At 39.6% G+C, this 17,509-nt stretch overlaps 1 protein-coding gene across 4 annotated transcripts in view; it reads left to right on the forward strand.

The window, feature by feature from the left end:
* AUH (AU RNA binding methylglutaconyl-CoA hydratase) overlaps positions 1-16,406 on the forward strand; it is a 162,870-nt gene extending 146,464 nt beyond the window's left edge. For 3 of the 4 annotated variants that reach the window (XM_019936294.3, XM_073805878.1, XM_019936296.3), the window contains 4 exons: positions 5,022-5,209; positions 8,491-8,541; positions 10,091-10,138; positions 14,341-16,406. In XM_019936294.3, the coding sequence (XP_019791853.1) occupies positions 5,022-5,209; positions 8,491-8,541; positions 10,091-10,138; positions 14,341-14,418 (365 nt within the window). In that variant the 3' untranslated portion in view covers positions 14,419-16,406. The remainder of the gene's footprint in view (positions 1-5,021; positions 5,210-8,490; positions 8,542-10,090; positions 10,139-14,340) is intronic. The other variant, XM_073805877.1, reaches the window with a different exon arrangement.
* The last annotated feature ends 1,103 nt before the right edge of the window (positions 16,407-17,509 follow it).

The following is a 17,509-nucleotide window of genomic DNA, read 5'->3' on the forward strand; positions in this document are numbered from 1 at the left end:
GAAGGGTCAGTGTCCAAGATGCTTCCTCTTCCTAGTAATGTGGCTTTGGCACGCTGTTTCTGCTTATTACTCCGATGGATCTTCATGAGGATTCATGGGCCACCACAGAATGCCTTTTTCTGGTAGATGATGAAGTGACTCAACAGTAGTTGTTTTTTGTGGAAGCAAAACATGCTCTGAATTTACTGCCCCTGGAAAGGGTTAAATTACTTGTATTTTAGCAGGAGCCTTGTGAGTTATTGTGAAAACTGACAGAAATACAGCTGATTCAGCTTCCGTTCATACTTCTCGTATTTGGTAGTACTGTGGGGTACCTGCCAAGAGTGTCACGGGAGTGTATGACCTCCTGATACCATGGTCCCTTAGTGTTAACATTGCAACCCAGGAGAGCTGAGGCTTCCCAGATCCTGGAGAACTTCTTGGGGACACAGGCAGGAAGTGGCTTGAGAGGCTTTTACCTGGTGGTTGGCTCTTTGTCTCCTTGTACTGTGCTCTTCAAAATTAGTGTAGCACTTTTATTCCTATTAGAGTGTCATATTACTGTTGCAGAACAGTTTTGAAATACAACCAGGCAAAATGAATAAAAAATAATCATTATCTATCAGCTGATCCCACAGAGACAACTTTCTAGATACATTTGATATATGTATATGCCTACTTAGATTATGTACCTACTTATATATACCATACCTTTTATCAAGCAGCTTACAAACTTATTTCATAAGTTGCTCTTTACTGTCTTACCACATAGTAGATAAGAATCAGGCAGAGGTAGGTTTGGATCCTGTTTCTACAACCTAACTTTGTGACTTTGGGCAAGTTACTAAAACTCTGTGAGTCTCAGAGCAGGGCCCAACTAGGAGTCAGGGCTCCATGCTGGAAGCTCTTGGGATGGACACCAGTGTAAGTTTGAGTAGAGTCTCAGACCTGTGTGATTTTGAATACATTAGGGTGGCTGTCAGAGTGGAATGATTTTAATTCCACTGGGGACAACCCTATTTTTAGTTCTACTGGTTAATTTCTCCCATCATCAAGACTGTATCTAGAGATGGCACTTTAGTGATCCTGAACTCAAATCCCTATTGGAACTAAGCAGGTTGTGTGATCTATAGAAGCAGGCCTGGTGTAAGGAAATCAACCAACAGAAATACAGCACACTGTCTTCACTTCTACCTAACTCAAAGCTAATATTGGAATTTAGTATTCAGAATTAATAATAGATGAATTGAAATAAATTCTCTCTAGTACTTCTTTTTGTATTTGGAACTTAAAATATCTGATGCCTTTTCTTCCACACCAGGTCTCAGTGGCACATCTTGTCTCTCGAGTTGCAGGATGCAATGCTATAGTGAACCTTGCTTCCCTAATGAGCTAATTGCTTTATTTCATAATAGAAAATAGCTGTTCATAAGCAGAGGTACTTCCAAACTGGACTGGAATGTTGGCATAAAAATATTTTCTGTTTGGAGTAACTATTCCTGAGATGGTTGTAGAAGTCTGAGATTCCACATCAATCATATTCAGTTTTTTGTGTCGTATTGCGCTGCAGTTCAGTAACTTCCATTTGTACGGCTCGTTGCTCACACTATCAGTATTAATTGACAAAGGCAAACTGAACAGGTCATATCATTTTTATAAAGGTTGAAATTATATACCTGGAGCCAGTGAAGGGTCAGTTACCTTTAATTCCATAAAGTAAAAATATAGTTCAAACTATCAGTCTTTGATTTCTGCAAACTGAATGCAGCATATGAAAGTGGGCCAGATAAATTCTTACCAAACAGGTTTCCTAAAGATAAAGTTTTGGTAAGAATGAGCAAATTAAATCACATATTTGTGTAACTATTTAAGAATGTCCCTTTTGACAAGTAGGGTTAGGGAAACTGGATTTCTGCCCGCAAAAGAGTGAAGTTGGACCCTTACCTTATACTATATACAAAAATTACCTCGAAATGGATCAAATACCTTAATGTAAGAGTTGAATGTACAAAACTTAGAAGAAAACAGTAGAAAAACTTATGACGTTGGATTTGGCAATTATTTCTTGGCCGTGACACCAAAAGCAAAGGCAGCAAAAGACAAAATAGATAAATTGGATTTCATCAAAATTAAAAACTTGCATGCCTCAAAGGATACTGTCAACAGTGAAAAAGCAACCCAGGAATTGGGAGAAAATATTTGCAAGTCATGTATCTGATAAGGAATTGATATCCAGAATATATAAAGAACTCCTTCAACTCAACCACAGCAGAACAACCCAATTAAAAAGAAGATATACAAATGGCCAATAAGCACATGAAAAGATGCTCAGTATCACTAGTTGTTAGGGAAATGCAAATCAAAAACCACAATGAGATTCCACTTCACACCCATTAGGATGGCTACCATCAAAAAACAAACACAAAGTAACAAGTGTTGGTAAGAATGTGGAGAAGTTAGAACACTTGTGCCCTATTGGTGGGAGTATAAAATGGTGAAGCTGCTATGGAAAACAGTGTGGCTGTTTCTCAGAAAAATTAAACATGCATTTACTGTATGTTCCAGCAATTCCACTTCTGGGTATCTACTCAAAAGAATTGAAAGCAGGGTCTTGAAGATATGTTTGTGTACACGTATTCATAGCAGTATTATTCCTTATAGCCAAAGATGGAAGCAGCCCAAGTGTTCCTCAGTAGATGAAAGAATAAACAAAACATATTCGTGTAACGGAGTACTATTCAGCCTTACAAAGGAATGGAGTTCTGACACATACCTTCTGTCCATCATACAGAAGGACAAATACTGTATGATTGCACTTACATGAGGTTCCTAGAGTAGATAGCTTGTGATGTCAACCAAAAAAGCCAAATCTTGGATGCAGTGTTAGTTGGTGAGCCAAGTTGAGGATTTTTCCTTGGATCCTATGATGCAGGGTTTTCAACAGAACAGAAAGGTCTCTTCAGCACCAAGCCTCTCACACTCACATCATGCCCTGCAGCAGACAGTTAGGTTTGCATCCATTTCATCCATCAAAGCTTAGAGTTCAGTGCCATTCAGCTCTGTTTCATGGTGTTAGTTTCATGACTGTTCCTTTGTTAAATATTTATACAATCTTTATTCCTGGAGAATCATTCCATAAACAAAATAATATGATGAATGGGCTTAAGTGGACTTGCAAAATATTGAGTTTCCTTTGAATAAAAAGTGCAGCACTAACAATGACTGTTGAGGGTCACATTTGTTGATTTCGACCAATCTACATTAAACTTTTCACAGAACACAACAGAGAATCATTTCCTAACATGTGCTTATCATGAATACTATATCCGTAAGTACTTTAGTCTCATGAAAATCCTCATCAGCTCCATGAGTAAATATAGCTATCTGGGTTGTATTATTTATATCTCTGTTCTAATCAGCTGCCATTGGAAACACTGTAAATAACTTGTCTGTTCCATATAGCTTGTTCCGTAAGTTTTCAGACCTATCTTTACTATACTGAGCAACATCATTGTTTACAGTTAGATTTAAATTTGTTAGTGCTTCATTTTTTCACACGTGTTTGTTGCCACGTTGTGTAAAATACCTTTAAACTTACCATCTATAACTGCTTGGGCTGTGTGAGCAGTAAGTAACTGCAATTTACAGAAGCAGTACTCATTTAATGTTCAAAAACAATCCCTACTGAAAATGTCAATCCTTTTGAGGTTTATTTTTGTTTCTTTTTTTTTTTCTAATCACCTATATTTTCAAAACATGGTCATCGTTCTCAACATGGTTGCTTAATAATAGCATCATAAGCTATGTTCTTCCAATGCTGGCATGCTTTGTTTGTTAAACATGTAGGAATGTACTTAATTATTGAAGGGAAATATGCTTTCTTGAAACTTGTCTCCCCCCCACTTTTGGTTGAGATGTGAATAAGAGTATATTTTGCCTGCCTTTTAGTGTTGCTTAAAGAAAATCAAAACTTCTCAGTCTGTAGTACTGGAGTAGCAGGAAGTGGTGGAGGCTGTGGCAGACTCGAGTGCATTGCATCTAAAAGGTGCAGCTGCAGTTAACTTCCAGGTACAAGTTAGCTTTTATATGAAATTACCCATCCAGTTTATAAATGTTGGTAACTAGTGCAGAAAAAAAAAAGTTTAAACTTTAGGGGCCAGAGAAACACAGTGAGCTTGTTCCGATGTTTGGCCATCAGTTTGCTTTTTGTCTTCTGAACCTTCGCAGTCAGCTTTTCTTTGGCCTTCTGGGCAGTCCAGCCGCCACTTTAAGGATAAGACTTATAAGATAAGATTTAGGATTTGCAGCTATTTTCATATTCTTATTGGTAGAAATTGAAGCTCCGAGTCAGAATATTACCTGCTTTTGTCCAGCTTTCTATTTAATGAGATCCCCATCTCTTCACTCAAAGATATTGGGGTGAGCAGATAGATGGATCTAATGGATTAATGCATCAGGGGATGATTAGCACTTGCACGGAAAAATAAAACCCTGGGACGAAGCCTATTTTCATGAGTAATTATCTGTTTTTATTTTCGTTAAATTAAAATTAGTTTATGGTTCATTTACTGTAAATTGTAAATGAGTCTTCAAAAGCACATGAGTTGAATTGCTCAGAATTTGATGTTTTATCTAAACTGAAAGCGAAATACCAAGCTTGATGGACCTGTCATTCCTCTGGTGAACCTTCTGAGGGAGAGAAAACGCCAGCCCCTGACCCCCTCAACTGCGGTGCACCCTGTGGTTCCTGACTTGGTAATGATTGTGGACTGGATTCAGGAACACACCAGCCATGGTGCAAGTAATGGTCAGTGTCAGGATCACTTAATAATGATATAAGGTTCTTAAGTACTTTTGGGATATTAATAATTTTATAAACGAATTAAGAAATTAGGTTCTGTCTTGAAATAGTTTTCCAGTTACTAATTTTGACATATAAACTTCTGGCCCTGGTTTGTTTTTATAAAAGAAGAAATGAAACATTGAAGTGTTGAAAGGGTGACAAATCATTGCCTGCATTTTCTGTCTCATCCCCTGTGCAGGGGGCACGCAGCGACTGCCACGTGCCATTGGGATGTCCCTGGCCAAAGAGCTCATCTTCTCTGCACGTGTGCTCGATGGCCAAGCAGCCAAAGCAGTGGGCTTGATCAGCCATGTTCTGGAACAGAACGAGGAGGGTGATGCTGCCTATAGAAAGGCCTTGGACCTAGCAAGAGAGTTTTTACCTCAGGTACTTTAATTGCATTTCCTTCTTTTACTCTTTTTAGATAACTTTATAACAAATTGACTAGGTTAATGTTAAGAGCCTTCAGAATTAAAATTAAGATTTGAAGATAATCTGAGTCCCCTATTGTAGCCATACGTTGATAATATATCACATACATGTTTATCACGTGGGACAGAACTTGCCAGCAACTTAAGTTAGCCCTTCTGACCTGACTGTACACGTGAAGAGAAACAGTGACGGATGGGCTGTCACACTGGATCGCCCCCAAACTGAAACACAAGTAAGGAGCCCAGAGTCGATTATGCCAAGTGAGCTTTCACTGAGATCCCATAACCTGAGATAACCTGCTTGAACAGCACCAGTTGTGTGTCTTATTGTGTTTGTTTTTATGGTGATGTAGGCATTGTTTTAACTCCTTTGTGCACAATATGCTTCCTCACAATTAGACTTCAAATCTGGGACTCACTGCACATTTACTCACAGATCATAATCCTCATGAGTAATATTAATAACAGCGCATCTAGGGGCCTGTATTAGGGGTTTCTTGGTTCTCTCACTCTTTTAGGAGTATTTTTCAAATATTCCTTTCTTCTGAAATCATGGATTAAAGGATTTTTGTTATGTAAACAATTAGTGACTTGTCTTTATTCCTAATGGCGTGTAAAGTTTTATAACTTCTGGAGTCAAAATTACTTCCTCTCTAACTCAAACAGTATTTGTAACCTCTCAGTATTTGTAACCGAAGGCCATGGGTCCTTTTGGGAAATCTCATGAAATCTCTCTCTAGAAAAATGCATGCACCCTCCACATTTGTCTGGAGTTTCGCATCCAGTTTCGGGAGGCATCCTTGGAGTTCTTTGTTGTAAGACAAGGCCCAGGGCTGCTGTGATGTACCTGTCCCCTGAGAGCTGTCAGACGGGTCCTCTCATTTGAGTTGGTTTCTAAAACCACACTGCCTGCTGTTGATGCTACCTCAGTCCTTCTCAGTTAAGTTATGAGCTATAAGCTCTTTCAGGGCAGGGACCTTATATAATATAGTTTATTCCCCATATGAGGTAACACAGAGTCTTATACTCTGAATTGATGGAGAGAGAGCAAGTAGAAAAGATTTTTACTAGTTTTTTAAAAAAAAAAAAACAGCTCCCGAGTTCTGAGATTCACAGCCTCTCCTGATCCTCGGATGGGAGCGTTCAGCTCCCTATTCCAGAGCTCTGCCCAGGTGGCTCATTAGCCCCTTGGCACCTCTGTGGTTCAGGTTCCTTATCTCACTCCTGGGAACTGGCTCTTTCTCCTGTGACTGCAGCGCTGTTAATGCCATCACTGCCCACAGCTCACCCCGACCGAGAGCCCCCTTCTCCCCACCTCCAACCTGACATCTGGCTGCACCCTACCACGTGGTGAACCAGGCAGAACTCATCGTCTCTTTCATCTGAAGGACATGCCTCTGAGAACATTAATTGCTGAAATCAATTTTTCCCCAGGTGAAGGGAGATGTCAAATGACTTTGGAAAATGTGTAACTGTGAAACTGTATACAAAAGTTACAAAACAGAATTTGAGGTGGAATAATCTTCATTTTTACAGACCTTGTTACTAAATGATTAGTCTTCTAAATAATTAGAAAGCTTCTATAAAATTAGTATTTCTAGGTGATTTCTGTATTATATGTTACTTCCATTTTTCTATCTTAGGAAAAAAGTTTGTATATAAAGAAGAGGCACTGGTTTTTTATTTTAAAAGAGAAACTAATTAATCGTTATATCTAATAGCATTTTCATTTTCCTGTTTCTCCAGTTTTATAAACCTTGCTGCCCAAAGTGTGGTCTGTGGACTAGCAGTCCAGGCATCCGCTGGGAACATGTTAGACTTGCAGAATCCCCGGCCCATGCCAGACCCCTGAATCTGCATCTCCATTTTAACCAGGGGCTTGGGGAGTTGTGTGCATATGGAAGTTTGACTAGCACTTGTCTGGGTCAACTGGTAATAAAAGTGAATGGATAAGTTTCTTGGTGAGAGGAGCACTCTGTTAAAAAAAAAAAATGAATTGATGATCTTGAAAGAAATAAAAAAAACTAGTATGTGTAACATACATACAAATCACATCTGGAAGGATTCTAACTAAGAATCCGAGGCCTAAGGCTCGGAAAATTGCAGTCTCTGAAAAAGATTTTTCATCATGTGATTTAGGAAGAGAATTTAGATAGGTTAAAGTAGATAACCAAAAAATGGCATTTTTCATGCCATCATACATTTATCCATTCACTTATTGGAGTCCTCTGTTGTGCCTGTTATTTAGAGCCTCTTGCATTTTAATTCAAAAGATGCTTTAAAACACGCCATTGGGGCTTCCCTGGTGGCGCAGGGGTTGGGAGTCCACCTGCCAATGCAGGGGACGCGGGTTCGTGCCCCGGTTCGGGAAGATCCCACATGCCGCGGAGCGGCTGGGCCCGTGAGCCATGGCCACTGAACCTGCGCGTCTGGAGCCTGTGCTCCGCAAAGGGAGAGGCCACAACAGTGAGAGGCCCGCGTACCGCAAAAAAACAAAAAAAAAACATGCCATTGAATTTTAATTCATCACCCAATAAACAATTATCAGGGATTTAAAATGTGATCAAATAATCAAATTCCATCTGGAGGATTATGGTTTCTAAGACAAAGTTATTTGTCCCTTCTCGCAGAGGACTCCCAATTCTTTCCTCTGTGACCCTCACAGATCCTGAAGGACTTATTTGGACTTGAAGCTTTTGTGTGGTGTGGGAGCACTGCCTGGAGGACGCATCTTTACTAATACATCATCATCGTGGTTAGTTACTGATGCTCAGGGAAGAAAGATACAGCTCCACTGCCTGAAACAGATGATATCTGAATCCCATGTTAATCAATAGTGTCAGCCTCATCTCAAGCCCAGGGTTCTGTCGAACCACTCATGGGTGTATTATTGTGCCAAACACTTTATCTCCTTTTCTTTTTCCTACTTAACTTGTAGGGAAATTTGCTGAACAATTAAAAGCCCTACTGGACACATACCACCTGCTGACCTCCAAGCATATAGTTTGCTGTGCTACAGCATGTTGTGAAATCTGTGTAACATGCTGGTGCAATAGATTATTACAATTGCTGTTTAATTAAGGCCTTGCAAGGCTCCTAAAATAAATTTTCCGTCAGCTATCTTACAGCCGTTGTTGCCTCTATGCCATGGATCCAGCAAAGGGAATTTCTGAATTTGAGATGTACAACATGATTTGCATAAATAATTAAAATATGTTTCTTTAATTTGAATTTTAGGGACCTGTTGCAATGAGAGTGGCAAAATTAGCAATTAATCAAGGGATGGAGGTGAGTGCCTTAAGTTTGAGTTTCTTGTTGGAATAGGTAGTGGAGATTTAACTTAAATGAACCATTATTTTTTAATATTCTAAAATATAGCTGTTTCACTGCTGTGATTACTGAAAGCTACTGAGGTTCTTTTTAGCTACATCAGTGATTGCATTCTGCTTATATCTGTTGTTGCTTCAGTATCATAATCACAGAATTCAGTAATTTCACTGATGCACTGCAGCATATGACATGCTTATTATTTATGCCATTGAGTTAATAGATTTATTGGCTAGTAGTTCATAGAAAACCAAAGGAAAAGGGCATTTTGTGTATTCTCAGCACCAGTATCATATTATAAAAAAATGTTCTAAGGAGAACTTCCTGGCTCAAAGCTCCTCCTAAAGATGGAGACCATCTTTAACTTCTTGATGTGCTTTCTGCAGTGAGACACACATAAACCCTGCAGGGGGCCCTGGGGTTACTCTGGAGAGATAGCTCCAAAGGAGTGGAGGCCCCAGGACAGGGGAGAAGTAAGCAGGGCAAGGGAGCAATGCAGGTACCCATTTACATTGGGCTTTTCATTGCAGCAGTTGTATTTTGGATAAATTAACTACAGGAATTTTGAAGAAAGATATTTCTTCCTTGCAGACCCAGAGCCACTATATTTTCCTGGCCTTCACAGCAGTAAAAAGAGGTTAAATATGTTAGTAATAAATACATTTTTAAAAATTTACAAAGTATTTGTTTTTTAAAAATTCTTACATAGTAATAACAATGCTGGGACTTCCCTGGTGGTGCAGAGGTTAAGAATCCACCTGCCAATGCAGGGAACACGGGTTCGAGCCCTGGTCCGGGAAGATCCCACATGCCGTGGAGCAACTAAGCCTGTGCACCACAATTACTGAGCCTGCGCTCTAGAGCCCGCGAGCCACGACAACTAAGCCTGCGTGCCACAACTACTGAAGCCCACGCGCCTAGAGCCCGTGCTCCGCAACAAGAGACGCCATCGGCAATGGGAAGCCCATGCACCACAACAAAGAGTAACCCCCGCTCGCCGCAGCTAGAGAAGGCCCACGCACAGCAACAAAGACTCAACACAGCCAAAAATAAAATAAATAAAATGAATTAATTTAAAAAACTTCTCTAAAAAGAGAAAATAGTAACAATGCTAATAGCAAAAACCTTATATGACCCTATGTGCCAACCCAATGTATAGCTTATGTAGTTTATAAAGACTTCACCTAGATTAACTCATGTGATCCTCACAGTAACCCCATTTGATACATACTGTAATTAACTCCCTGTTCAGATACACTTCTCCGAGGCAAGAGAGGTTAAATAACCTGGGTAACCAAGGTTACACAGCTCCCATATGGTAGAGTCAGAATTTGAACCCAGGCAACCTGGTTCCAGAGTTTCTCGTGCTGGTCGTACTTCTGATTTGCTGTATTACATCAAAGAATTCTGTTCTTTTGGAAAAAAGTTATTAAATTTGAATTTATATTTATGAGTATACCATATTTTTAAAAGTAATTCTTGCTGAAATGAATTATATTTTTATCCTCAGGTCGATTTACTAACAGGATTAGCCATAGAAGAAGCTTGTTATGCTCAGGTATGTAATACAACCACAAATTCAATGCAGATACCCCTTACCTTCTGTATAAGTCAACTAAATTACATATCACTGAACCATGATATATATACACTATTAAAAAATCATACAGATGGGTTGAAATTATTTATTTCTGCTGTTTGACTGTTACCAGCTGTTATGACTGATTCTGTTCCACATACTAATGACTCCTGTCTATGTAATTTAGAAAATGCTTAGAATAGTTAAGTTAGTACCATTTGTGCTATAGCTGTCTCTCTGGCTCATGTTGTATTTTCTGGGTGTGGTCTTGAACCCTCACTCCAGGGTAGAGAGGTGTGAAGACGGCAGCTGTGAGCACGTGCCTCCAGGAAACGTCAGTATTTGAGACTCATTGGCTTTTCCTGATGTTCTGAGCCTTTCCTCCTACCCACTGAAAGTTCACTAGTTTGATTACGTATACAGTTTTCTTTTTTGTTCACAAATTAATAGGGCTTTTTATAGAGGAACAAATCTTCCTTCCTCCCTTCCTTTCTTCCATCCTTTTTTTTTTTTTTTTTTTTTTTTTTTTGCTGTACACGGGCCCCTCACTGTTGTGGCCTCTCCCATTGCGGAGCACAGGCTCCGGACGCGCAGGCTCAGCGGCCATGGCTCACGGGCCCAGCCGCTCCGCGGCATGTGGGATCTTCCCGGACCAGGGCAGGAACCCGTGTCCCCCGCATCGGCAGGCGGACTCTCAACCACTGCGCCACCAGGGAAGCCCCTTCCATCCTTTTTAAAATGAAAGATACTTTAGGTGCTTGTTTTAAGGCATCTAAAGTAGCAAAAGAGTTTTGTTCTACCTTTTCTGAGAATTGGAAACTGTGTCAGCTCCCATTTAAGCATGGCAGTATCATGAATTAGGAGCAACAGCTAGAGTGTTACTCTGCGCCTGGTCTGTATATATAAATTACCACCTGTCATTGATGAGCACATACCATGAATGAACTAAATTACAAACCTCTTACAAATGGACAACCTTAGAGTCTGAAGAAAATATTTAAAAGCATATTTGGCCACATCTTATCAAATGTAACAGGAATCATACAAAGTATTCCATCAGACCACAATGGAATTAAACTAGAAGTCAATCACAGAAAGATAGATGGAACCCCACCTATTAATGGTGAGATGTAATCTTTTTAATAAGGTTAAGCAGTATACTTCTAAATAACATTTGTCAAAGAGAAAGTCTCAAGAGGAATTAAAATATATTTTGAACTAAATCAAAATGAAAACACAACTTATCAAAATTTGTGGGAATATATGAAAAACAATGTTTAGAGAGAAATTTATAGCATTAAATATATATATTAGAAAAGAAGAAGGATCTAAAATCAATAATAACTTTGCACTTTTCAAAAGTGGAGAAAGAAGATCGAATTAAATCCCAAATCAGAAGAATACAAATAATACTTTAGAGCAGAAATCAGTGAAATTGAAAAAGGGGAAACAATAGATAGAAAACAAAACCAAAAGTTGGTTCTTTGTAAAGATCTATAAAATTGACAGACTTCTAGTCAGGATAATCAATGAAAAAGGAAGATAAAAATTATATCAGAAATGCAAGAAAGATTATTACTACTGATTCTATGGACATTGAAAAGATAAAGGAATACTGTGAACTATATATGCCCACAAATCTGATAACCTAGATGAAATGGACCAATTCCTTGAAAGACAAAATATACCAAAATTTATCCAAGGAGAAATATAATATGAATAGTCCTATGTTTGTTGTAGAGATTAAATCAATAATTAACAAACTTCCGAAATAGGAAACACCGGGTGCAGATGGTTTCACTGGTGAATTCTACCAAACATTTAAGGAAGAAATTACACCAATTATCTACAATCTTTTCCAGAAAATAGAAGCAGAAGGAATACTTCCTAACTCATTCCATGAGGACGGTATTAGCCTGATAACAAAACTAAAGACATTACAAGAAAGGAAAACTACAAACCATTATCTCTCATGAACATAGATATAGAAATCCTCAACAAAATATTAGCAAGCTGCCTCCAACAATATATAAAAGGAATTATATGCCACAACCAAGTGAGATTTTTTCCCAGATATGCAAGGCTTGTTCAACACTCAAAAGTCAGTTAATATAATTCATCATATCAACAGGCTAAAGAGGGAACTCTGGTGAAAGAAATCACAATTTAAACAAATAGATATCCCAGGGGCTTCCCTGGTGGTGCAGTGGTTGAGAGTCCGCCTGTCAATGCCGGGGACACGGGTTCGTGCCCCAGTCCGGGAAGATCCCACATGCCGCGGAGCATCTGGGCCCATGAGCCATGGCCGCTGAGCCTGCGCGTCCGGAGCCTGCGCTCCACAACAGGAAAGGCCACAACAGTGAGAGGCCCACATACTGCAAAAAAAAAAAAAAAAAACAGATATCCCATATTCATGGATAGTAAGACTCAATATTATTACGATGTCACTTCTTCCCAACTTGATCATAGATTCAATGCAATCCCAATAAAAATTCCAGAAAGTTATTTTCTTAATATTGGCAAACCAGTTCTAAAGTTTATATGGAAAGTCCAAAGACCCAGATTGGCCAACACACTATTAAAGAACAAGGTTGGAGGAATGACACTACTTGACTTCAAGACTTACAGTAAAGCTACAATAATCAAAATAGTGTGGTACTAGCAAAAGAAAAGACACATAGATCAATGGAACAGAATAGGGAGCCCAGAAGTAGATTCATACAAATATAGTCAACTGATCTTTGACAAAAGAGGAAAGGCAATTCAATGAAGAAAAGATAGTCTTAAAAAGGAATAGTACTGAAGCATCTGGACATTCAACTACAAAAAAAAAAATCTAGACACTGACCTTACACCATTCACAAAAATTAACTCAAAATGGGCCATAGACCTACATGTAAAGTGAAAAACTATAAAACTTCTCGAAGATAATATAGTAGAAATTCTAGACCTTGAGTTTGGCCATGGCTTTTTAGATATAACACCAAAAGTGTAATTCATGAAAGAAAAAATTGATGTTTGACTTTATTAAGATTAACTTCTACTCTGCAAGAGACACTGTGAAGAGAATGAAAAGACAAGCCACAGACTGGGAAAAATATCTTTGCAAAACATATATCTGATAAAGGACATGTATCCAAGACATACAAAGAGTTTTTAAAACTCAACAGTAAGAAAATAACCCATTAAAAACTGGGTATAAGGTCTGAAGAGATACCTCACCAAATTAGATGTACAGATGGCAAATAAGCATAGGTAAATATGCTCCACATCATATGTCATTAAGAAATGCAAATAAAAACAAGATACCGCAGTTTGGCCATTTCTTACATAGTCTTACTACATGATCTAGCAATCATGTTGTTACATATTTATCCAAATGAGTTGAAAACTTGTGTCCACGCAAAAGCCTACACACCGGTGTTTATAGCAGCTTTATTCCTAATGGCAAAACTTGGAAACAACCAAGATGTCCTTTAGTAGGTGAATGGATAAACTGTAGTACATGTATAAGTGGGGTGTTATTCAGCAATGAAAGGAAATGAGCTATCCTACCAGGAAGAGACAGGAAGGAACCTTAAATACATATTACTAAATGAAGGATTTCAGTCTTAAAAGCCTGCATACTATATGATTCCAACTATATGACATTCTGGAAAAGACAGTGGGGTGGGGGATGAGGGATGACTAGGCGACACATTAGGGATGTTGAGGGTAGTGAAACTATTCTTTGTGATAATGTAATGGTGGATACATGACATTATGCATTTGTCAAAACCCATGGAATATCCCTAATGTAAACTATGGACTAGTTAATAATATTGTGTTAATATTGGCTCATTAGTTGTAACAAATGTATCACATTAATGCAGGATGTTAATAATAGGGGAAACAGTGGGGGGGCTTGAGGGAGTATATGGGAACTCTGAACTTTCTGCTCAGTTTTTTGGTAGACCTAAAATTGTCTAAAAAAAGTAAAGTCAATTTTATTCAAGTATATTTGAAATGGGAAAAAAAGCATCTTAGAGTTAGAATGATAAATTTGGTCACATAATTTAAATTGTTCAAATGATTTCAAAATTTTAGATTGTCTTCCAATTAGTTTCCTTAGTTAAAGCTTATTAAACTTTTACAATTGTCTTTATTGTTTGGCATAGATAACAATGTTTTGCTTCTCTTAGACTATTCCAACAAAAGACAGACTTGAAGGTCTTCTTGCTTTTAAAGAGAAAAGGACCCCTCGTTATAAAGGAGAGTAGAAGAAAGAGAAATCTTCAAAATGCCAGTGTAATAAATATACTTCTGGAAGTATCTTTCAGATTCACGTATGCCTCAGCATCTGGAATCCCAGCGACCAAAGTGAAGAGCGAGTTATCCATATACTGAATTAAGTATCTGGAGTGGACCCCTGTGTGTACTTGTTCAAATGTATATCGTCATTTTCATTCAGATTTATAAAGCTAATAGTGTATACTGTCAAAAACGCCAATTCAAAATTAGGTATACATTTTTAAATACCTCCTGCATATGAAGCTTTCTGTTCTTAATTTTTCTTAATGTGAATAATTTATATATTGCACACGCTAGGAAAAAATATTGATTGTATGTCTCTTGTGCTGCAGTATGAAAATAAAATTATTTCCATGTACCAAAAATGTGAAGTTATACCAAATAAAGTTCTCAAGGGATTGTACACATGCCCCCACACACATACATCTCATACTGAAAAAGGAGCTGATAGAATTCTGAGTGAAAATTATCAAATATAAGTAAAATTAGTGAAAAGGAAATGTGGAAATTTTTCTCTTACCCCGTTCTTTTTGTATTGAGTAAATCATTGCATGTTGGATTTTAGAAGAAACCACCTTTCCATTGCTGATTCTGTCAGGTGACCTCTTTACGTAGTCAGTCTTAGAATACAGTATGGATGGTGGAGAATTAATCCAGTCAGAGACTGGGACCAAAGGCCTTGTGGAGGCCAACTGGAGGCCTGGAACTGTTGTACCTGTAAGCCCTCCTAGCAAGTGGCCTGGCCCCCTGGCCTAACCCAGAAATAAAATGGTGCAGCTGGGCTTCCTTGGTGGTGCAGTGGTTGAGAGTCTGCCTGCCGATGCAGGGGGCGCGGGTTCGTGCCCCGGTCCCGGAAGATCCCACATGCCGCGGAACGGCTGGGCCCGTGAGCCATGGCCGCTGAGCCTGCGCGTCCGGAGCCTGTGCTCCGCAACAGGAGAGGCCACAACAGTGAGAGGCCCGCGTACCGCAAAAAAAAAAAAAAAAAATGGTGCAGCCAAGGTTGGCCCTTAGAAGTGGCTTCGTCCTGGATTAAGGGTGAAGTGAAGCCTGTTTTCTGCTTCCTTCTCCCAAGCTGTTTGCAGCTGATTTCAGTAAGGAAAGGAGGTGAACACATCACCCCTCTCTCCCCGTTCTAACAAACGTCATGCCTTTCTACCCCTGGCCAGGCAAGCAACTAGAAATGGAGGTGCTCCAGGGGTATGTGAGTTTATATAGCCTTGCCTGCGGGACAGATAGGAAGTGTGTGGGAAATAGCTGTAGAATTCAGTGTGCAAAAGGGAGCGGAACAGTACAGCTCCCTGAAAGAATTTGGGCTAGCTTTATTTTGTGTTCATTTGATCAAACCACACTGCCTTTTGAGGCTGCATCCAGGGCTGAGTCCAGCAGTGCTGGAGAAGTCCCCCTTTTCCAGGACCCGCGCCTGTTATTTTCCAGCTCCAGGGGTCCCCCACTGTCCCCAAACGCTGCAGCTGTGCTTCATTGCAGTGAAGTCAAGTTCGACACATGGGTGACTGCCTGTTTCATGCATTCCCATGCTCTGCACCACAGCCTCCTTGCTCTTTAAAGGATATAGACTTGGAATTTGTTAAATCACCGAAACTTTTGTTTTTTAATTTGAGAAATTGAACTCTTAATCTCAATTCTAAAATCCTTGAAAGAGGTAAGCGTGGACTTAACCTCAGCTGATGGGCACCGTGCCAGGGGGCAGGCCTGCTTACTGTGTGCGTCCTTGTACTACAGCAAGTGCTGTGCTCTTTGTCACCTTTGCTGCTGACACTGTGCAGACTATGATGTTTGCTCAGCTGATCGCCATCATATGAAAGGAGCTTATTAAAATTTACATTGGGCTCTGTGGTGATTGTATCTGATGGTGTGTACACTTTGCTGATAAACTTGTACCATTCATTTCCTGCAGGATAATTTGCAAATAAAGTGCTGGTCCTTGTTTTCATGATCCTTCAGACGTTTCAGGACCCCTTGGCTCTGTCCGTGACATGTGCAAATTCCACTTCCATTCTGAGTAGGAAATAATTATGTTCACGGGGAAAAATATTGAGTGTGCTGAGTGACTTGTCTCTCCTAACTTGGATTCGGAGTCTGCTGCTGATTGAACGCCATTTAATTTCCTAACAAGTTCTGATTAAGTCCCTGGAGTGATTAAGTCAATGGAGTGTATCTGAAAGCAAAGACCTCATCCTGTAGTCACTTCAACGTGTCTGCCCAGCTGTCTGTATAGATGTTTGCCTTTCCCTTGGTTTTCTCTTCAGCAGGGCAGTCTTGCTGGGGGGGTGGTCCTAACACACCCCATGGGTCGAAGCCCAGTGACTGGGTGCTGGCGGGGGTGGGGAGGGTGCTCGTCCCTGAGGGAGTGCCTGCACCAGCACGTGGGCCAGCAGCTCCTTTTGTTTTCCTCCCAGGCTTGGAGTGTTTTCGAGTCCTCACACTGAAACCACATGATGCAAGCTGGTAACACAGTGGATGTATCCATATGTTCAGATGAGTTAAAGGCGACCAAGAGGGAGGATGATTAACCGGGCACACTTACAGTTCAGGGGAAAAATATTTCATGTTACCTCAGAGCAGGAGACCTACTGGTCTTGAGGTAATGTAGTGCTGGTTAATTTATAACTTATCTCTGAAAGAAAGAGAGGTCTCCAAGTGACAGAGACTCTGAGTCGAGAGGACTTGTAATCATGGCCAAAAGAAGACTCAGATTTCCTGTGATTCATTTTCTGTGATTTAAAGGGTCATTTCCAGTTTGTGTTGTTTTCAATAAAAAATAGACATGGTTTTCCTGGGGTTTTTTTCCCCTCTAGCTGTCAAGAAATCTGGCTTGTCACACAGTGTTACTTTTCTGACGATACTTAGAATAGCACTCTGGACATGGACTAGGTTAGTGGGGTGTCATTTCATGTATACCATACTTACAGAAAATGCTTAATTTTCATATGGACTCATAGCTGGCTACCCATTGACCCTTTTCCTCACTTAATCTTAACTCTCTCTTCTGGTTAAGTGAGGCCCTGCATTTGCTCTGATTTGGGGTCCAAAAATCCT

This window comes from Tursiops truncatus, chromosome 6, assembly GCF_011762595.2.
Source record: "Tursiops truncatus isolate mTurTru1 chromosome 6, mTurTru1.mat.Y, whole genome shotgun sequence".
In the NCBI taxonomy this organism is placed as follows: domain Eukaryota; kingdom Metazoa; phylum Chordata; class Mammalia; order Artiodactyla; family Delphinidae; genus Tursiops; species Tursiops truncatus.